This window comes from Pogona vitticeps, chromosome 12 (genome assembly GCF_051106095.1).
Source record: "Pogona vitticeps strain Pit_001003342236 chromosome 12, PviZW2.1, whole genome shotgun sequence".
Lineage (NCBI taxonomy): Eukaryota > Metazoa > Chordata > Lepidosauria > Squamata > Agamidae > Pogona > Pogona vitticeps.
In genome coordinates this window covers 9,076,332-9,098,358 of record NC_135794.1, presented here as the reverse complement: position 1 = coordinate 9,098,358, position 22,027 = coordinate 9,076,332, and the positions used below count along the sequence as shown (strand labels likewise).

General features: G+C 45.8%; 1 protein-coding gene across 2 annotated transcripts in view; it reads right to left on the bottom strand.

The window, feature by feature from the left end:
• Window positions 1–539: 539 nt before the first annotated feature.
• The window catches only part of ULK3 (unc-51 like kinase 3), a 29,675-nt gene continuing 8,187 nt past the window's right edge, over window positions 540–22,027 (bottom strand). Inside the window, exons 5-16 of one of the 2 annotated variants that reach the window (XM_072981563.2) lie at window positions 21,426–21,569; window positions 19,397–19,479; window positions 17,297–17,452; window positions 16,077–16,182; window positions 15,813–15,853; window positions 14,537–14,639; window positions 10,803–10,867; window positions 9,863–9,941; window positions 7,555–7,595; window positions 6,727–6,774; window positions 4,804–4,870; window positions 540–1,058 (exon numbers count right to left, since the gene is read on the bottom strand). In XM_072981563.2, coding sequence (XP_072837664.2) covers window positions 1,042–1,058; window positions 4,804–4,870; window positions 6,727–6,774; window positions 7,555–7,595; window positions 9,863–9,941; window positions 10,803–10,867; window positions 14,537–14,639; window positions 15,813–15,853; window positions 16,077–16,182; window positions 17,297–17,452; window positions 19,397–19,479; window positions 21,426–21,569 — 950 coding nt within the window. In that variant the 3' untranslated portion in view covers window positions 540–1,041. The remainder of the gene's footprint in view (window positions 1,059–4,803; window positions 4,871–6,726; window positions 6,775–7,554; window positions 7,596–9,862; window positions 9,942–10,802; window positions 10,868–14,536; window positions 14,640–15,812; window positions 15,854–16,076; window positions 16,183–17,296; window positions 17,453–19,396; window positions 19,480–21,425; window positions 21,570–22,027) is intronic. The other variant, XR_013538993.1, reaches the window with a different exon arrangement.

Genomic DNA, 22,027 nt, shown 5'->3' with positions numbered 1-22,027 from the left:
AGCAGGGGGAAAAAACCCACAAAAATCCTGTGCTTGTCATCCATTCAGGTCAGTCCCAAGCCTGTCCACATCTTTCTTCCAGAGGCATGTTTGCATGGGCAGCTGTGAGAACTATCCTAGAATTGCGAAGTTGGAAGGGGCCTATGAGGCCATCAAGTCCAACCCCCTGCTTGTGGCAGGAATCCAAATCAAAGGATATCTATCTGCCAGGTTGTTGTTTCTCTTGAATGTCTTCAACACTGGAGCGCTCACCACCTCCCAAGGGAATTGGTCCCGTCGTCGTACTGCTCTAACAGTTAGGAAGTTTTTCCTGATATTCAACCAAAATCCGGCTTCCTGTCACTTGAGGTCCATGGTTGAATCTCACGTTCCAAAACTGAATCATGCACTTCGGTATTGTTGGCAAAACTTTGGCCATGGCTGTTTTGCAGGGCCTGAGTTTTGTAGCTTCATCACAATGATGGAACTCCCTGTTTCGATCATCCTCCAATGTCGAGGTGTTGGTGGCAGGTGATGGGATTCACGGGCAAAAATCACGCTTCTGGACTGAAATTCTTTATTTCTTTATGTACAACCCCTTGCGTAGAGTGGGGTTCCAGAGGCCACCAAAAAAAAGTGGTGAAGCCACATGTGGCCCTCAAGCTACATCTTGCCCACTCGTTCTGTGCATCAAATGCTTTGCAGGAATTCTTTGCTTGGGTCGCCAGATGTTCTTGGACTACAACTCCCAGAACCCCCGGACTACTGGGAGCTGCTGTCCAAGAACATCTGGGAGCCCACCGTTGGGAACCAGAGCTCTATAGCATCACTCATGGAACTCAATTTTTTACAAGATACCAGTTTAAATATATCACACTATACAAACCATGACAACATATACAACCTCAGGGTGTGACAGCCTTTCCCCCAGCTGCGTGCAAGAATTCTCCACCAATTTTCACACGTCCTTCCTGCACAGACAGGTTTGAGGTAAAGAGGGCTGCCTTTCGCTTGCTCGGCTTTGAGGTACTGAATCCACCAGGCGTTCTCCGGGCATGTGGGTTACTGCACGCTGCAGGCTGCAACGGGGAGAAAACGGGAAAGATATATTTTTTTTAAACGTGGTTTTAATTAGCGCTCACTGAACTGAATCCCCATTAAATGCCCATCGCGAAGCTTCCGAGTCATTGGAGCAAATTCAGAAGCTGACCTTCTGGACAGTAAAAAACATACATTCGATTTCCAGATTCAAATGTAAAATGCAGGATGGTATTTTAATAATTTGTATGCTTAGTTGCTTCATTGATTCCCAGTGTGGTACAGCAGATAAAGAGTGACAGGACTAGGAATCCGGAGAACAGGGTTCGAATCCCTGCTCAGCTACAGGAACTGACTGCGGGAAAGCAGAACTGGTAAAACCACTCCTTAAATATCTCACTTACCTTGAAAACGCTGTTAGGGTTGCTGTAAGTTGGTTTTGACTTGATGGCACAGAACACTTACTTTAGAGTAGAAAGGTTTGAGATTTTTAAACTGCACACCACATTTTTTTTTGTTAAGTACAGAAATGTGTCATTGGGGATCAAGGCCAAGATCGCCCATGCGAAGGTAGTCATGATTACTACGTGTGGATGTGGAAGCTGGACAGAGAGCTGACAACGGGGAAAAAAACAGATTCATTTGATATCTGGTCTTGGAGGAGAGCTTTACAGAGGCCACAGAATGCTAGAGAAAAACGTAAGTGGTTTGTGAATCGAATCAAACCTGAATACTCACTAGAAGGTAAAATAACCAAACTATGCTATTTTGGCTGTACAGTCTCAAGCGAAGGCAAGACCCACTGGAGAAGGCAGTAATGCTCGGAAAAGTGAAAGGCAGTAGGAGAAGAGGAAGATTTTAACATGAGATAGATTGACTCAGTAAAGGAAGCCATAACCTGATATATTTGGACAGGGGTGGGAATTGACAATTTAAAAAAAGTGGTTGTGTGTCCTCACTCATCCCATACGTGAATACCTGGTCTGACGTCTGAGTGTGCACCAGCGTGCAATAAAAACAGCCTCATCTGCCTTCCGAGCAGGTGCAGAAACCGCTACGTATGATTCAGGGGGACCACAAAGAATTGGCAAGAATATTCAACCCAGGCTGCAAAAGGGCAGAATATCCAACCTAGGCCATCTGTCCGTAACCCTGAATAATACTAATCCACAGAAGGAAGGACTAAAGATGCTGCAATTTAGGACTCTGAATGATGAGGGGCCTGTCAATACAAAAAAAAAACCACACGAGAGACTTTTAAATGTACAGTGGTGCCTCGCTAGACGATTGCTTCGTTTAACGATGAATTCGCTTTACGATTAGGTTTTCGGAGTGATCTTGCGCTGCGTTTAACAATGTTTCCTATGGCGATTTTCGCTTTACGATGTTAGGGACCTTGCATCGCAAGACGGTTAAATTTTAGGTCCCTGTTTTTCACGTTACGATGTTTTGACAGGTCAGGTTTGCTTCGCTAAACAGGTTTTAAATGGTCGCTGTTTCATTAGACGGCTGTCTTCGCTTGGGAAACGCGTTTTGCTTAACGATGTTTCCTATGGCGATTTTCGCTTTACGATGACAATCCGTTCCCAATGGAACGGATTATCCGGTTTTCAATGCTTTTCTATGGAAAACCGTGTTTCGCTTAACAATGATTTCGCTTGACAGCGATTTTTGCGGAACGCATTAACCTCGTCTTGCGAGGCACCACTGTAATGGAGTCGTTTAAAGACTCCTGCTGTGGAGCACAGGCCAGGCCCTTAAAACCTTCAGGCTCCCTTGTGTCTTCCAATAGCCCTTGACTCCACATTACAATATTGCGTTGCAGGTCCCCTTTGCTAAGGGCGCCTCCGTGGTCGGTCCATGGTCATCCCCTGACCAAAACGGTGGCCACGATCGAAACGAAAGGAAACAACAAAGACCCAGAGAAGAGGAGGCCCGAATGGGGAGCCGCACGAAAGGCCAGCTGAGGTCAGGAAGACCGGAGGCGGCAGAACTCCGAGAGGCAATCCATGGTGATGCCTGGAAAAGCGGACGCTTCCCAACGGGCGGCAGGAGTCACTGATCCTGCAAATGCGGCACAACGGCTAAACGAGCACGGGGGGGGGCATCTGGCAAGAGAAAAACCCCAACATGAAATCCAGGAAAAAACTATTACGTGCGGGCAGGAAACCGTCCGGCTGTCGGTCCCCAGGCGCGAGCTGCCTTCCGACATCGTGTGGCTACCTCGTTTGACTCTTTGGGGGCTCAAGAGCTTATCGCAGGAGAAGATGAAGGATTAAAATAATAATCAGCGCCATCATCCTAAAAAGGCACTCTCCGTATTGCTGGGGAGAGCTTTCTTTTATTATTATTGTTTTAAATGTTAAAGGTCAGACGTCACGTCTGTGTTCCTTTCTCCACCTTAAAGATAAATGCGCGTGTGTTTTAATGCTGGCTTAATAACAACAAACGTCTCTGGTCTTCTATTTACGGTGTCTGCTCATGATACAATGCAAGCAAGCTGCTGTTTTCTTTGGACCATGGAAATAAGTAACTAGTTACAAATAACTAGTTAATTGTGACTAATTCCTTTTTTGCAACCAAGGTGCAATTAAGTAACTAACATGAGAGGTTAATTTGTTTTATTGACAGGCTGCCTTTCTCCCAATAAGAATGACAATCTAATGAGGGATAACTTCTCTCCTTTTGCGGTGTAACTTTTTAGTTACTTTTATCATTATGGGGCTGTGGTTACACCATATGGTGGTGGAGAAATACTTGTCCTCACTGTGCCTCATTCTGATTTATTTATATATTTAAAATATATTTACCCCACCTTTCTTCTTAAAAAGGACCTAAGGCGGCTAATATCATTAAATGCTACCAGTGAGTATACACTAATATCATTTAAAGCACTGGTTCTTAACCTTGGGTTACTCAGGAGTTTTGGACTGCAACTCCCAGAAGCCTTCACCACCAACTGTGCTGGCTGGGGTTTCTGGGAGTTGCAGTTCAAAAACATCCGAGTAACAAAGGTTAAGAACCACTGATTTAAAGCTAACAGCAGTGAGTATACAAATATTTAAAAGGATCAAATATATTAAAAAGCATAAGCAACACCAAAACATAATCGAAGCACTAAGGTACAACGATTAATTTATAAAACCCCTCTCAGGCAGCCAGTCCCTCAGAGAAAGCCTGTCTGAAGAGAAAGGTCTTCGTCTGCTTGTGAATGGATGCTAAAGATGAGGCCAGCCTGACCTCTAGTGGGAGGGAGTTCCAAAGTCTGGGAGCTGCCACCGAGAAGGCCTTCTCCATCATCACCAAACACACCTATGAGGGTTGCAGGACTGAGAGAAAGGCCTCTCCTGATGAACTTAACACTCAAGGAGGTTTATAAAGGGAGATGAAGTCCCTGAGATGGCTTGGACTTTATAGGTGAGAACCAGCACTGTCCCCAAAAACGGATCGGCAGCCATTGGAGCGGCTGTAACTGAGGGGTTGTGGGAGATCCCACCTGGCTGCTGTGGTTTGGATCCACTGAGGCCTTAGGCTCTGCTCAGAGGTGGGACATGTTTGATCCCTGGATCACAACGACTGAAAGTCCACAGCAAACGTGACCAAAAATGCCGAGGTGGATAGAAGGCCAGCCTGTTTCGCCCCTACAAGCGATATAAGGGGGGGGGGTTTCTTATGGCCTGTGTGACTGTACCCAGAGATCTTAAACAAGAATCAGGTGCCGAAGAGAAACAGGTAGTGATGGAAGAAGGCACAGAGGAGCTGGTAAAGGAAGGAAACTCAACTCACAGCTTTTCACGGAGTCAAACATGCCCTCTTTGCCAATGGCCTCGGCTTCCCACTGAGATTCCTTCATCTGGAGCAAAAGAAAGAAGCGGATCATTCCTCTCATCTTTCCAGAGTCAGGAATACCTCGTGGTCTGTCATTATTTCCTGATCCCCAACAGCAGAAGTTCAACCTGTTACAACTGGAATTGGAACTGAAACAAGAACCTTCTCTCCTTTTGCAGCGTAGCTCCTTAACCAGTTACAGGGGCCAGGCCTCCCTGGATGAAGGCGGAAAGGGTACCGCATGGCCTGTGGGGTCTCTTGTGTTCTTTTAATAACCCTCCCCCCTAAAAAAAATGAATTGTTTTCTTTTTTTCCCCCAGAGTAGGAAATGTTCTGAGAATTCCAGTAGTGCCGGCTGGGGGATTCTGAGAGTTATCGTCCAAAAAACAAAACAAAAACAAACAAATAAACAAAACAAAAAACAAAATAAATTAGTATTTGCCATCTCTGGAAAAAAATGTTCAACCAGATGGAGATTTGCACCTGGTGATATGCTGACATTACCGGTAGTTTTCCTGCCATCTCAAAGATGCAAAACTTCTACAGGTAAGAGCAGTGGCTTTCTGTGTTTTCTTAAAACCACCTTCATTAGGGATTTTTCTCAGTCCTTTGCCTTTTCACTCATCTTGCCTCTCACTGTGGCCAACCAAAAGTCTATGAGAAATCTGCAAAAGAGGCTTAAATTGACATTTCTGCCTCCTGCTATTACTTCCTAGCATCTGGTACCCAGAGATAGACTGCTCTTGAAAATGGAGGCTTCGTTTTTTGCTCTACTGATTAAGAGCCAGGGATAGAGCCATGATGTGATCTAGGACAAGAGTTCCACAGCCCAGATCCTTCCAGATGTAGACCTCACCTCTGGAACAGTCTCCCCCCAGAAATTTGTCTGGCTCCCTCGCTGGGCGTTTTTAAGAGCAAACTTAAGACCTGGCTCTTTAGGCAGGCCTTCCCTCCTGTCATTACTTAATTTAATTTTGCCATCTTGAATCATATTATATTGTTGTTCTATTTTATACTGTTTTTGTTTTTATGAATGTGTTGTTAGCCGCCCAGAGTAGACTTCAGTCTAAATGGGCAGGGTATGAATGAATGAATGAATGAATGAATGAATGAATGAATGAATGAATGAATGAATGAATGAATGAATGAATGAATGAATGAATGAATGAATGAATGAATGTAAGAGACACAACTAGCTAGCCCCAAAACCCAGGATATCTGGAATCCAGGAGAGGAAGCCTCGTGCTTTTTCTGCCAGAGGCAAAAGTTTTCAGGGAAATATTGTCTTTGAAATACGAAAAGGATTGTAGCCGTCCAGGATTTGAACCCAGGACATGAAGTGAGAATCATATCCCATGGCCAGAGACCAGGTAGACTTCCTTCCGTAGCCACAGCATCGCCTATGGATGGCACCCAGAAACCTCTTGTGCCCCCAAGTGAGAAGCATCTCCCAAGATCTACAACCTCTCTCCCCTCCCACTACAGGGTTCTAAAATATATACCCCAACCCCTGCAAACTCTCAGCTAATATTTGTCTCAAATCTCATTATTTTCATATCTCGTCCCAGCCAACTCTGGTGTGCTACACAACCTCAAAGACCAGCCTTGCCCAAATTTGCAGTACAGGTGGGCCGCCATATCCACAGGATCAATACCCACAGTTTCACTTATCCACTGTCTGAAAACACTGAATTTCCAAGGTGTATTACCAGAACTGGTCACTAGAGGGAACCAGATATTATGCTACACAGAGAGAGTTTCTTAATGTGTGCAATTTTCAGCATCCACAGAAGAGTAAGGGAGGCTTGGAACCAACTCCCTACGGATGCCGAGGTCCTACTGATTATATAATTGGAGTCTAACCCATATCCTTCTTCATACCTTGATCTGTTCTTTCAGGTATTCTGCTCGGCCCATCAGCGTCTGGATCTGCTGACACAAAATGAAAGTGGTCATCCTTTCATGCTGATGATTTGGGGAGAGGAAAAAGAAAAGGGGGACTGCAACTTATAGCACAGCAGGATGGGAAGGCAAACTAGCAATCACTCTGCTGACATTAAGCACCCTGATATGAGGTGCTTGTGTTCCATGGGAGAAAAGGGGGTGTTTTTGAGGGGTATCCTTCCCTACATGTCTAAAAATCAGGCACTGACTGGCATTGCACTTGTGGCCTAAGGGGCATGGCGTCTGGACAAAAGTGAGGCCTCGACAGGCTCGGGAAATTCAGAACTACAAAACGCTTTTTTGGGGAAAACACAAGCATGAAAATCAAAGGAGGAGAGACCCCAAACAGCCCAAGTAAGACAGTGCACTGCTCAGTGGCTAGAACATGGTGAATATCTATGGGAGGGAGGAGGGAAAACAGGGTCGGAGGAGGAACAGACTGGAGTATGTCTCGGCTGTTGGAATATAAACTGAAGCACTTCACACTGCAACATTTTGTTGCAGGTCCGTGGCCAGAGAAGTAGCCAGCCAGACACGCACCTGCCCACAAATACATAATGGGCGTTCGCTTTCTCCCCATAAAGAGCGGCTGTAAAATTGATGGGTCTCCCAACTGAACAATCTGGGGTGATGCCGTGCACCCTTCTGCGGCTTGTGCCATGTCAACCTCTTGCTGTTCATGCACCGGCCACCCCAGAGCACCGCAACGCTGCCCGCTCTGTATTACAAGAAGGCAACCACTCTAGGAGGAGTCTGGCCACGTACCTCAGCATGTAGCAATTCCCGTCTCCTCCCTACGGGCTCGGCTGGAAAGAGCAAAATAAAAGAAGAAATGATGGTTTGAAAGACAAACAAAGAGAAGAAGGAACATGGTAGGCTGGATCAAAAGCAGGTGCTGTTCCCTTGTGGCCAGGGCTATACTGCAAGCTGCTGGCAAGGAAGAACTGGGAACCAGGAAATGAGGAGCCTGGAGCCCCAAAGCTTAGGTACAATTCTTATAAGAAGCATTACAGTGGTGCCTCGCATAGCGATCACTCTGTACAGCGATGAAATCGCTTTGCGGTGGACTTTTTGCCTTTGCAAGAGTGATTGCTTTGTGATGGCCTCTATGGGGAAATTTCGCTTTGTGCAGCGATTTTTGCTGCACGGATTAACATTGCTAAGCGAGGCACCACTGTACTACAATTTCAATTGCAGTTCATGCAATGGTCTGACCACCTCTGGAAGCTTTTGCAGGTCCTTCTAGATCAGGGAGATTTAATGGCTGTTCTAGGCAGGCCTCAAAATATGCCATCATCACTTTAGGGAGGGCGGCTGTGGATGGCTGGGAAAGGGTGCAGAAACCCCAAGAAGAGAGGCAGAGATCTGGAAAAGCCCTTTGAGGAAAGGTTGTAGACAAGGGAATGCAGAACATCTGCAGGTTTGTGGAGAAGATATTGAATCATACAGTAATGGAGTTGGACTATGATGGTCTCTAAGGCCATCATAGTCCAACCCCTGCTCAGTGCAGGAATACAGAGCAAAGGATATCTATCTGCCAGGGGGTTGTCTAGATTTCTCTTGAATGCCTCCAGCTTTGGAGCACTCACCCCCTCCCGAGGTCACGGGTTCCATAGTCGCACTGCTCTAACAGCTGAGAAGTTTTCCTGATATTCAGCCTAAATCTGGCTACCTGTAGTTCGAGCCCATTATTACATGTCCTGTACTCTAGGATGATCAAGAACAGATCTTGCCCCTCCTCCGTATGGCAGCCTTTCAATTACAGTGGTGCCTCGCTTTACGATTGCTCCGCATTACGACGAATCCGTTTCATGACAATCTTTTTGCAATCGCAATTGTGATCGCAAAACGATGGTCTAAATGGGGGAATTTCACTTTGCAATGATCGGTTCCCTGCTTCAGGAACTGATTCTTCGCAAAACGATGTTTTTAGAACAGCTGATCGCCGGTTTCAAAATGGCCACCGGGTAATTAAAATGGCTCCCTTCTGTGTTTCGGGACGGATTCCTCGCTATACAGGCAGCGAAAATGGCCGCCGTATGGAGGATCTTCGCTGGACGGTGAGTTTTTACCCCATTAGAATGCATTGAACGGGTTTATGTGTTTCAATTGGGTTTTCTATTTCGCTTTACGATGTTTTCGCTTAACAGCGATTTTCCTGGAACGGATTATCATCGTTAAGTGAGGCACCACTGTACTGTATTTGAAAAGTGCTATCCTATCACCCCTCAGTCTTCTTTTCTCCAGGCTAGAGATGCCCAGTTCTTCCAGTTTTTCCTCATGGGGCTTGTTTTCCAGTCCCCTGATCATCCTCGTTGCCCTCCTCTGAACTTTATGGAGCAACAGGGTTCAAAGCCTGAAAGTCCTTCACCAAGAAGAGGGAAAAGACTTGTTTTCTGTTGCTCTAGTGGGCAGCGGAAGGTCTACCAGGCTTCAGTTACCTGATGCTAGGATAGATCAAGAGGCAGCACCGTGGAATTTAGTTAGTTGAACAATGGGTTCCTGTACAAACAATACAAATCTGGATCGAGACAGCCTAGAACAGCTTTTCTAAGATGAAAAATATACCATGCAATAAAAGCAGAACTGCGGGAGGCCCGTTGTGCGGTGTTTTGCATTCCTGGTTCTGCTGCAGAGCCTGGAATTGTGGACATCGACACAGGCAACTCTAAACAAGAGAAACATTTTGGAAAGGGGATTTGCTACAGTGATGCTAAGAAGTTCTTGGACTGAGAGGGTGACCAAGAAAGAAATACAAACATGAATGGTTAAAGACCAAGAAAGCACAAAAGATGTAAAATGACGAAAGGTTGCATACTTGGTTCAAACATTTCAAATGCGAATCTATCACAGGATATTAAGAATTTCCGAGAGCAAAGCACACACACCAGTTCTAATCTGTTTACCTCTCTCTCCCCCGCCGCCAATTTTTCTTTCTCTTTCTTATTCTCATAAATAAACAAGCGCACAAGGCATCTTGCAAAGCATCACACAACATGCATGCGCACACATACACGTCCTCCACTGCAAGAACCACCCCGTACCTGCCATGGCACACCAAGCCTCCACTCACCTGCCAACATGAGCAGCAGTTCCCCCAGGCTCTGCTGGTACAGATCCAGAGTGTCGGCATCATCTTTCCCCTCCTCCTCCTAGGAAAGACACAGAGGAAAAGTTCCACCCACCAAGGAGCCATTTGAGAACAGCATTCAGCAGGGCAGGTCAAACCCAGACATGTAAAGAAAGCACAACGAGGAGATGGAACAAACTCAGGAAAGGTCTTTCCGCTTCCTTAAGAGGGAAGGGGTGCCAAGAGATGCCAAGGCTCAATAGGTGGGAGACTGGTTTACCCTGTAGGTCCAGGAAGGGCTAGCAAAAACTCCTGCCAGAAAGCCTAGGAAGGCTACCATTTACAACATCATAGAATAACGGAGTGGGAAGGAGCCTAGAAGGTCATCAAGTCCAACCCCTGGCTCAAGGTAGGAATCCAAATCAAAGCAGAGCTTGCAGGGGGTTGGAGAATTTTCTCTCGAACTTCTCCAGAGTTGGAGTGCTCACCATGCCCTGAGGTTCCATTATCACACTGCTCTAACAATTAAGTAGTTAAGTGGAAAGCCATTCAGGCCTGCCCTGTTCATTCATTCTTTCATTCATTCATTCATTCATTCATTCATTCATTCATTCATTCATTCATTCATTCATTCATTCATAAATTCTAAAAAAAGAATAATTAAGCTTCTGGCTGCCCTGGAAAGCTCAAATCTCCTTTTAAAACAAGATGTCATAACATCACATCACATCTTGTTCCCTCACCTTCTAGAAGTGGTTTTAGAAAACTAGAAAGGGACTTCACTGCTTTTGTTTTAATTTTTTTCAAAGGGGGTGGGGGAGACCAAATCACAGAGAGTGAACTCCGCAGAACTGCAGATGGCCTATGATGATCAGGAATAAATGGTCCTCTCCCTCCAACATGCCTCTCCCCCCCCCCCCCGCGCTTCTCCCGGGAGTCTGACCTTCGCCACAGCCGCTGAGGCAAGCTCCAGAGCAGTGTAAAGGCGTGGCTTGTCCTTTGACATCTCTGTAAGAAAATTGGAAAGACGCATGAGCCAGGTGGCAACCGGAGTCAAGGTGAACCGTCTCTGCCTAAGAGACAGAGGGCTGGCCTACAATAACGAGCAACAAAGCAAGGATGATTGAGTCGTGAAGGAACAGAGTGGAGTGTTCACTTCACTTAAAAAAAACAAACAAACGGACAAATCTGTGAAGATTCTTTGTCCTCCAGGTGAAGTTATCTGGAAGCTGAGTCATGGCAACAGGACTTCTTTCTTACAGTGGGGTCTCTACTTAAGAACGTCCCTACTTAAGAACAATTCCACTTAAGAACAGCTCCATTTGCTAAATTTTGCTTCTACTTGAGAACAAAAATCCAGATAAGAACAGGAAAAAAAAAACTTTCCTGCTCTTTTTTTAACCTTAGGTCATCTTAGGTTAAAAAAAAGTTCTCCCCCTAGTGGTAGAGTACGTATTAACCAGCTTTGCATTAGTTCCTATGGGAACTAATGCTTCAATGTACGAACGCACCTCTACATAACAAAAAAACAGCCAGAACGGATTAATTGGTTTTCAGTCCATTGCTTCAAAATTAGCTTCGTCAGAAGTGCTTTTAACACTGTTCCCTGACCTAAGGGGAAAAAAAAGAAAAAATCCCCCTCTAGTGGTAGAAGGTGGAATAGCAGCTTCCCATTAGTTTCTATGGACGGAAAAGAGCAGATACGGATTAAATGGTTTTCAATGCATTCCTATGGGAAATGCAGATTCTACATAAGAACTTTTCCACTTGAGAACCACCTTCCAATACGGATTAAGTTCTTAAGTAGAGACCCCACTGTATTAGGTTGAAATGTTTCGCTACTCATCCAAGTAGCTTCTTCCGTCTGAGGAGAGTTGTCAGGAGACCCCTGTTAGATCCTCCACCTTGGTTCCACCTCCTCCTGGTCTGAGCAGTTTCCTTAGATGGACAAAGGACTGGGGGGTGAGGGATAATCCCACCTCTGCAGTCCTTCTCCACCCATTATCATAACGGTTATTAAAAGTGCTATTTCTGGTGGGTGTGGTCTTTCTAATATCCTTTAAAACAAGATGTCATGCCACACCTTGTTCCTCCACCTTCTAGAAGTAATTTTAGAAAACTAGAAGTCAAAAACTAGGAACCAGAGAAGCCACTGTTAACGACCCATGGCTTTGTCCATCTAAGGAGCTTATTCAGGCCAGGGGGAAAGTGAAACCAATGTGGAGGATATATCGGGGACATCCTACCAACTCTCTTCAGACTGAAGCAGCTACTTGGATGAGTAGCAAAACATTTCAACCTAATAAGAAAGAAGTCCAGTTGCCACGACTCAACTTCCAGAAACCCTCTCCTGTGTGTAAAATAAAATACAGTGGTGCCCCGCAGAGCGACGTTAATCCGTTCCAGGATTAACGTCGCTAATCGGATTCGTCGCTATGCGGTGGGGAAAAACCCATAGGAACACATTAAACTCCATTTAATGCATTCCTATGGGGCGAAAACTCACCTCTATGTGAAGATTCCCCCATCCAGCCGCCATTTTCGCCGCCTGGTAAGTGAGGGCAGGGCGCGAAAACGGAGCGGGCGGCCATTTTTTTCTTCTGGTGGCCATTTTGGAACCGCTGATCAGCTGTTTTTAGAACATCCTAATGCGATGTTTTGCCATTCAAAACGTCGCAATGCGATTGCATTAGCGATAGCAAAAAACGCGTCGCTATGCGGATTCGTCATTAAACTGCGCTCATTAAGCGAGGCACCACTGTAACAGAAATACAATAAAACTTTCTGCAGTAAAAAAACAACATGTGCTCCATCAAAAACGAATACAGGCCAGAAACAGGCTCACTGGGTGGTGTTGCTTATGTCCCAGCTGGCCTCAACTTGCTTATTCATGAAACGGACACAGCTGGGAAGAAACACACAATAAGCATCAATGGCAGAGATATGTCTTCATACTTCTGGAAAGAGAATGTTGTTGAGGTCCCACTTGTAACATAAGACTGAATTTGTCTCGGATGTGGGAGGGGGGAAAGTTGCAGGTGAGTGTGACATTGTACACATGGTGTTTTTTTGGTAGGTCCTCCTAACACAAAGAATAAGGTAAAAGAGAATAAGGGCAGTCTCTCTCTGCCTGATTCTGCTCAAGGGAAGTCAGGAAGTGGTCAGTGGCGCCCTCTGGTGGCCAGGACATCATTCACATACAATTAGAAGTGTTACCTGTGCACCTCTAAGCGAGGAGATGCTCCCCAGGTATGTGGAACTAACCGCTACCCTCATGACAACTGGCCACCCTGGCAGGGGATGATGGGAGCTCAGCCACATGCTTTAGGGAGGATGCTGTAGGGGCTTGTTTTATTCAGAGGCACAAATTCCACAACTGTGTTCCTGCACACACCCACGTGGGGTTACAGAGGACAGGGAAGGGGAAAAAGATTTTGTAACATCACAGTACCTGGTTTACACTCCAAAATTAATGTGGGAACCAAGTTACTTCATTGGTGCAGTGCAGTAAGAGTGTCTTACTGCTTTAAAAGGGCATTTTAGCAGACTTTTTGGGATATTTTTGTGGTCAAATTTTAAGCCTTTCTTTTATTCATCTTAAGGTTATTTTCCCTCAAAATAACAAAACAGATCGATGCCTAGAGCACAAAGTGTGGTTTTTCATATTATCAAAGGTCAAGGGAACGCATTTATGTTTCACAGCTTTAAAGAGCACAGGATACTTCTACTTAATAATATTCACCATGTGCTGTCAAGTCCATTCTGACTTGTGGCAACCCTTTCCAGAGTTTTCCAAGTAGAGGATACTTAGAAGCGGTTAATCCTCTTCCCTTCTTCTGAGGGCACCCTGGATAAGTGCAGTTTGCCCAAGACTACCCAGGCTGGCTTTACTCCCAGGAGGAAAGGTGGGGAATCGAACTCCCAACCTTGGGCTCTACAGGCAGGGACCTAAACCAGTGGGACCTCTGTATCAGCGGGGGATTGATTCCACAATCCATCAAAGAAGCCTGAAATTACGGATGCAAAAGAATCCTATGTACAACAGACAAAGGGGGTGGGGGACCAATTCTGCAATGATGGCATTAGGATCCTTTCCTCCATTTCTGATGTTTAGGATGCGGGTTCCCTAGCCTCTGTAGCACCATTCACACGTAAAAGTCTACGCAGGATTGGGGGAAACCAAGGGTGTACAGAAGTGCATGTAAAAACAAAAATAACACCCTTCCTTATGAGAAAACAACTCAAAAGATGGATGAGCCAAGTGAGTAGGTCAGGAGATTGTTGACTGATTTTAATGGATTGGCGGAACAAAGTGGGAGGGAGCAGTCTGAAGGAATCCAGGGACCGCTGCAACACGGGTGGGCGGGAAGCACCTCACGCTGCAACATTTGGTGGCAGCTCCTTCTGACTTCAGACTCAGAATAAAACATTGTTTCAGGTAGCATGCCATCTTGGCAATCTTCTTCAAATTAATTGTTCAATTGTAATTGTAATTTTATAATTTTATATATTTTATATTGTTCTATTTTATCTATGTAAGCCGCCCTGAGTAGACATGGTCTAGAGGGGCGGGGTAAAAATCCAATAAATAAATAAATAATAAAATAGCAAGGCACAACCCCCCCCCCGGTACAACCGATGGATGTGGCCGCCCGGTTCTCTCTCTCCGGAAATTACCTTTCAAGATATCTCTGGACGGGCAGCCTTGTTGCAGGAGAGCTTTGTTGCTGGAGGAGACCAGCGCCTTGAGCTGCTCCGCTCGAGAGATGTACTGACTCACCTAAGCAGGGGGGAAATCGCACAACACCGTCATCTAAAACTCTGTTGCCAGAGGGTCCGGAGAAGAGAAGCACCAGCAACGCCAGCGTTCATTGTGTTTCCAAAAGCTGCTTTCAGCATTAAAGGGGACATCGTAGGCAGACGGAATATTGAAACTATTCTCTTTCAGGGGTGGGGTCATCCACAGGGGGCTGACACAGATCCAAGCAGAGCTTCCAAGAGGTAACCCGGGGGGGGGGGGGGCACGGCTTCCACGATTTCACCTTGCCAGTGACCAATGCTTCAAATGCCCTTGTCTACAGCATTCTTTTCCAAACCAATGCGTCTCTGAGGTGCTAGACCCCACCAACAATCCTCCCCACCTACCCCAGGTCATAACACGATGTGTGTTTTAAGATGCCCTCTGCCCATTCGCACAGGCGTGAGCCACAGTTACAGCGATGTCATTCTGAGTAGACACCCGAACAGCTAGTGACAATGAATTCGTAGAGTCGGAAAGCTGCAGTCGTAAAGAAAGAAAAGCTGCCTTCTCTTCTGCTGTCCTGCAGATTCTGCTGAATCCTGGAGACCAGTCTGGGAGTTTTATTTGGAATCTGTTTCTTGGTTTCCACATTCTGAGATGTTTTGCATTATTTGTGTGGGTTGGAATTTTCCCCTCCATACGGAGGCCATTTTCGGTGCCTGTATAGCAAGGAATCCATCCCTAAGCACAGAGGGGAGCCATTTTGAGCACCCTGCGGCCATTCTGAAAACCCAACCATCAGCTGTTTTGATCGTCGTAATGCGAAGAATCGGTTCTCGAAGCAGGGAACCGATCTTCGCAAAGCGAAAAAAAACCATTTAGACCATCGTTTTGCGATCGCAATTGCGATCACAAAAACATCGTGAAGCAGATTCGTCGTAATACGGGGTAATCGTTAAGCGGGGCACAACTACTTCTACCTAAGCAATTTCCGGAGCCTGGAAATTAGACATTTTGTTGGATCATATGCTCTTCTGGGGACTCTAGCCGTTGTCATCCAGAAAACCACAAATCGGCACACAGCCACTTGAACTGTTACTTCTCTTGCACTGCAATTCACAGAATCCCTCAGCCCTCAGGGCCAGAGGTTCTGGCCATGCCCACCCAAAGTTCCACAATCCCCCGCTCAAAAGGTCCAGACGTCCAACTGACCTTGCACCTGATTGCCTCCTTCCTGCGGGCGTCAACTTCATCTAAGGAAAAAAAGACAATCCATTACACAGAAGGGCAAAGTCAGTGGAGTCAGCAGGGGATTGATTAGATGACCTTTCAAGGTCCCACCCAACTCTACGGCTCCATGGATCAGCGAAAGATAATGGATCTTAAATAATAATCAATAAAATCAAATACTTTGGAACCTCCTAGAGCTGCACACCTTATAAAGAAGTAAGTGGAAACGGAGGGTAGCCTACTCACAGCGCAAGGCAGGGACAAAATACTCCAGGGCCTTGGAATACAGAGAGAGGGCGGCGGCTGCGTCTCCTTCCTGGTCCTTCTTCACCGCTTCCGTTACAAGAGAGGTCTGGTAGGGAGAACAGAATATGGGATGGGAAGGAAAGAACTGGAGCTCAGAAGGAGCCCGTTTACACAGAACAACAGAAGACATTGCTTCTTTGAGTTCATGATGATATTGTATTGTTTTTAGAATAAAATGATCTGCAATACTGCTACCAGTTTTAGGGAGTTTTCTTTTGCATGCGTGTGTGTGTGTAAAAATGCTTATTTATTATTTCTAAAAAAATGTCTCCTTGGGAGTCAGTGGGATATGGAGCTATTTGTCTGTATTTTTCAAGCAGATGTTTTTTTAAAAAAATCCAGCCTGGTTATTGAAAATGTAAAGTGTGAGTAAGACGTTACTCACAAAAGCAAGAGTAAGATGTTAACATTTAAATATTACAGCCACGCCATTCCTTGGGCAACATGGCTAAGCCCTGGGAAGAAAGATGGGGAATGGTTTGGTCTGAGTGGACTTTGGTCAGACCAGGGACTTGGTTCAGACCATGAAGCTGAGGGGGGCAGCCCTCCCCACCACCCTTCCACCCCTCCCCATGACCCATGAAACGGGCGAGTTTGTGTCTAGAAAATATGATCCCTGCATATGTAGCTAAAACAGGTCTAGGTGGAATTTGGGGCCAATATTTTCTCGTTTGTTTAAATTAAATTGGGATAAGATAAGGAATGAGCAGGGTAGGGGATGGGTACAAGTTTCTTGAGGATCGGGGCCAGTGAGGGCCCCCATCACCCGTTGATGCTGTCCACTCCTGTCGTACTCCGCAATGTCGTATTTCTCACCCTGGTGCTCTCTAGATTTCATGGACTGTCCTAATCCCCAGCCAGGACAGACACTCCTTGTCGGTCTAGATTCCTGGAGCATCTTGCTCCAGTAAATGCCAGCTTCCGCTGATCAAGGGACCCCTGCCGGCTGCCTCCCTGCATCTCTTATTCCATCCGTCCGTCGGCTCCCCCTGGCCGGCCGCATCCCAGTCAGCCTTAGGGAAGCCCCCCCTCCTTGGTCCCTTCCAGAGAGCGGCCTCCTCCCCAGCTCCCACCCACCCTGCTGCTTCCGAGTGAGCCATTCCCCCCCCCCTGTCCATTCCTTTTATCGTGGGCTCCTTCCTGGTACCGTTTCCACTCACGGCTTGGCCCAGGCTCTCTTTGCTAGGCATGTGTTCCAGGTCCACGAAAGGATGATCAAAGAACTCCTGGAAAGAGATGCGCTGCTGGGGGTCCCTCTTCAGGAGGCGCTGCAGGAGATCCCGGCATTCCGGCGAGAGTCGGGGACGACTGGGAAGCTACGGAAGCAAAGGGAGAAGGGCAGGCGACTGAGACCCAAGCTAAATCCAAAAAATAACCCCACCCCACCCAACAAATACATGCAAAAGGGGTGCTAATCTGGGAATGGGGGCGGGGAGATACCCTGGCCAGTGACACGGACAAATGCAGGATGTATTTCTACGGTGCCACCATTCTGTACGTGGTGCTTGACAGTACGATGCATATTTAGAAAGGCAGCATGGGGTTGGGTGAAGGATAGCCTACATGTGGCCCTCCAACACCCCTGGATCCCCTAAAATTTTCCAACATTGTTCCAGGGAACAGGCCCCTTGGACCCACCAGGGGAATAATGTTACCAGGCTTGAGATACTCTTCCTGCTAAGTTGTTTCTGTCCAGGGAAAGGGAATGAAAACTAGAAAGTTCTAGAATCGTTGTGTGGATAACAACGGGGCCCAGTCTGTGGATCTGCCGGGAAGTACAAAACCTGCACAGCTGTCTTCCAAACTCTAAGCGGAAGGGGAGGGGAAGGTCTCAAGACGGCTGAGATGCCGTTGATCATTTTAGCTAGAGATGACTCAAGGGGATCGGTCTAGGTGTTGACTCACTCTTCAGTCATTGACTCATTGGTTCTCCTCTATTTAGGACTACTATATGTTGTAAGCCGCCTAGACTGGTCGAAATGACTAGATAGGCGGGGTATAAATACAATAAATAATAATAATAATAATAATAATAATAATAATAATAATAATAATAATAATAATAATAATAATAATAATAATAATAATAATAATAATAATAATAATAATAATAATAATAATAATAATAATAATAATAATAATAATAATAATTGGATTTAGGCCATTGCACCGCCATTTTTCTGGATCCTGTCTATAAGCCTGTGTGTGTGTTTGGAAGAGCACAGAATCTACGACTCGGTTCAATGTTGCACAAGGATGAAGGACTGGCAACAAGCAGCCCTTGGGGTGAACGGAGCTCACTGGGAGATCCTGTTCCCACTCGCCAAATCCTCCCTTCTCTTTGCAGGCACCTGGAAATGGCTTAATGGGATCAAGAGCAGTGGAGGATGCCTGGAGACAGGTGGACACACAAGAGAATCTTAGCCCTGGTTGCTTGCAACCTTTCCATCCTCCTGCACCACCTGTCTCTCCCAGTTGGGAAAAGCCTTACAAAGGCGAAACAGCAAGGTGACAAAAACTGTGGCAGCCGCAGAAGAAAGAGCCTGTTCCCCCCCCCTCCCAAACTTAGAGGTCAGGAGACTGGGTCTAGTTGCAGGGGGGAAAGTAACATTTCCAAGCTCTGAATACAGTTGTCTTAAAATCCTAGATTTCTCCACGGACTGGACAATTCTAGCTGTCCCTGCTCAAACAAAATTACTTTCTGGAACTCTTCTTTTTCTGCTTAAACAAAGGGAAGTCCATAAGAAGCTGCTTTATCCTGGGTCAGACTCTTAGTCCGGCCAGCTCCGGGTTGGTGACCTAGAAAGGCTCTCCAGGGTTTCAAGGGATTACCTTTCCTGGCCCAACCAGGAGATGGCAGGGCTTAAAGACAGAACCTTCTGCATGCAAAGAATGGGCTCCATCCTTGCCCTGAAGACCATCCCCAGGATCCGCTGGGAGTTCTTGGGAGGGTCTTCCATTCATGTACTAAACAGCAAGATCAAGCATGCGCAAAACAATATGGTCCTATTCCTTTCCAGGTGAAACAGGAGGAAGAATCCTGTCTGTGTCTGCAAATAGACGGGTGCATCGTCTAATCATAGTGAAGGATGCTTAGCCTCCCATTTAGAAAGGCAGCTTCTCATAGATAAATCCCCCCGGATTTAAGTCAGTAAATTAACCAGCTAGCAAAAACTCAAACAAATGTTTGATTACATTTTCTTGAAACTTGAGGCTTCCTGACCCAGATTCCCACCATCTTACTCTAACTGCATCGTTACCTCGATTGGCTGGTTGCTGCGGATCTTCTCTTCCAGCTCCGTGAATGACTTGGAGGCAAAAGGCGGCCGCCCGAAAAGGCCCTCTAAGGAAGGAAAGAGACACACACGGTACAGTGCTTTCAGTAAAAAGCTTTCAGCATGAGGCTACAGGTTAGATCAGGGGCGCAGCAAATGTGGATCTTCAGATTCACTGGAGAAGATGTATTTTTTCTAGCATTTATAATTAATTATAATTATAATAATTATAATAATTTTTTATAATTATAATTATAATTAATTTATAATTTATAATTTATTGTCATTGTAAGTATATACACAGTATATCATACAACGAAATTCACAGACACCCAGAGACCAGACACATGCACACACATAACATTCCCCAAACACTCCCCACCCACTAGAAATCCCCCACTAAAAATACAAACATCTACACCTCAGGCCAAGTAACACAGTCCAACTAATTATTCACTACTGGTGGTCTTTAAGCTCATTATTAATTGCAATTATAGCTCTAGGATAAAAACTATTTAGAAAACGTGTGGTCCGAGTCTTAATTGTTCTATATTTTCTGCCAGACGGTAACAGTTCAAAAAAGTTATAAGCAGGATGGGAAGAGTCTCTCAGGATGCTGTGTGACTTCCTCAGACAGCGGGATGTGAAGATGTCATCCAGGGTTGGTAGCTGGAGCCCGATGATATTCTGGGCAATTTTAATGGTTCTCTGTAGAGCTTTTTTGTCCGCTACAGAGCTACTCCCAAACCATGCCAGAATGCCATAAGTTAGGACACTCTCAATGGTGCTACGGTAGTAGGACAGAAGCAAATGCTTTTACATTTGCAAATCTAGGAGCTGCCAGTCCAACATGTGTGGCTATCTAGGGTGGTGTAGTGGACAGAGCGATAGACTAGGGCTCAGGAGATCTGGATTTGAATCCCCCGTTAGCCATGGAAACTCAATGAGTAGGAGGTGGCCATTTCTTAAACACTGCATTGCTCAGACAGAGCACACAGTCCAAAAAGTAATTTTTCTAAGATCTGATTGCAACTCCCATCATCCTTCCCTATTGGGCTGTGTTGACCGGGGCTGATGGGACCTGCAGCCCGCCAACACCTGGAGGGCAAGAGGTTGACCGATCTGGAGTGACAGACACATGCAAATTTCTATCTTCCAGAACTGAAACTGAGGGTCTAATTTTTTTTAAATGAGGTTATTGCCTAATGAGCTTCACCCACTTAGCAGTTACCAATAGGAAGTTGATCGAAACAGAGAGAATCTCACACCACGGACTTCCAGTGTAATACAGTGGTGCCTCGCAAGACAATTGCTTCGCATAACGACTAATTCCCTTTACAATGAGGTTTTCGGAGCGGTCTTGTGCTTCATTTAATGATGTTTCCTGTGGGCAATTTTCGCTTTACGATGTTAGGGAACTTGCCTCGCAAGACGGTTAAATTTTAGGTCCCTGTTTTTCGCTTTATGATGTTTTTGACAGCTTGGTCTTGCTTCGCTATACAAGTCTTTTAATGGTCTCTGTTTCATTAGACGGCTGTCTTCACTTGGGAACCGCGTTTCGCGTAACGATGTTTCCTATGGCAATTTTTGCATTACGATGACAATCCGTTCCCATTGGAATGGATTATCAGGTTTTCAATGCATTTCAATGGGAAAACGTGTTTCGCAAAACGATGTTTTCGCTTAACAGCAATTTTCGCTGAACGAATTAACATCGTCTTGTGAGGCACCACTGTATACCAAAAACTTCCTTCTTCTATTCCAACTACCAAGTAATTTTCCTTCTGCACTTCCTGGCTTCCGTTAACCACAGTTTCCCCATGCATCCCAACGGTCCAACCATGATCAACGACATGCCCTCTTATCACTTCTCTGGAACTGAAAAACACACCACTCCCAGAAACCCAGATAGTTTAGTCACCCCTGTTTTTAATGCCTTGATGTCTTGCTCCAACAGAGATCCTGAGTCTCCAAACAGCTTTTCCATAGTCTCAAAACCCGCACATGGACTTACCATAGAGAATCACCCCCACAGACCACAGGTCCACCCTGGCGTCATACTGTCGGTTGCACACCATCTCTGGAGCCATGTAAAGGGGTGACCCCCTCAGGACATGCTTCTCATCCCTGCGGGTCATGTGCTGAGCAAACCCAAAATCTGTGGGGAGTTTAGGACATCAGCCTTGTAAATCAGTCCATGAAAAGTTATGACTTCCTTGCAACAGGCACACATATATTTTATCGATAAACACACTTTTATCAGCCTGCCTGCAGCCAGCAAGGAGGGGGGGGACCTCAAGACAGATTCATCTCTCTTGAACCAGGTTCCTTTTGCTCAACAGTTTTAAAAGCCAACTTGAAAAACCCTGAGGCGCAAGGCGAAAGAGACGGCCAGGTGGGGTTCTATGCAGAGCTTTTTGGGGGGGACAGCTCTGTTTGTAAAGAATGAACCTGGTTTTGGAAGATGGAGGGAACAGGTCACAAATTGCTGGGCGGGGGCCCAGCTTTTCTACTCTCCACCTTCCCCATTCGAAAACATTGAAATGCATTTCCTGTGCTTAATTATAGCAGAAAGTGCTTGAAACTGAAATAAGTTGGCCTGTTGGCCTCACCCTT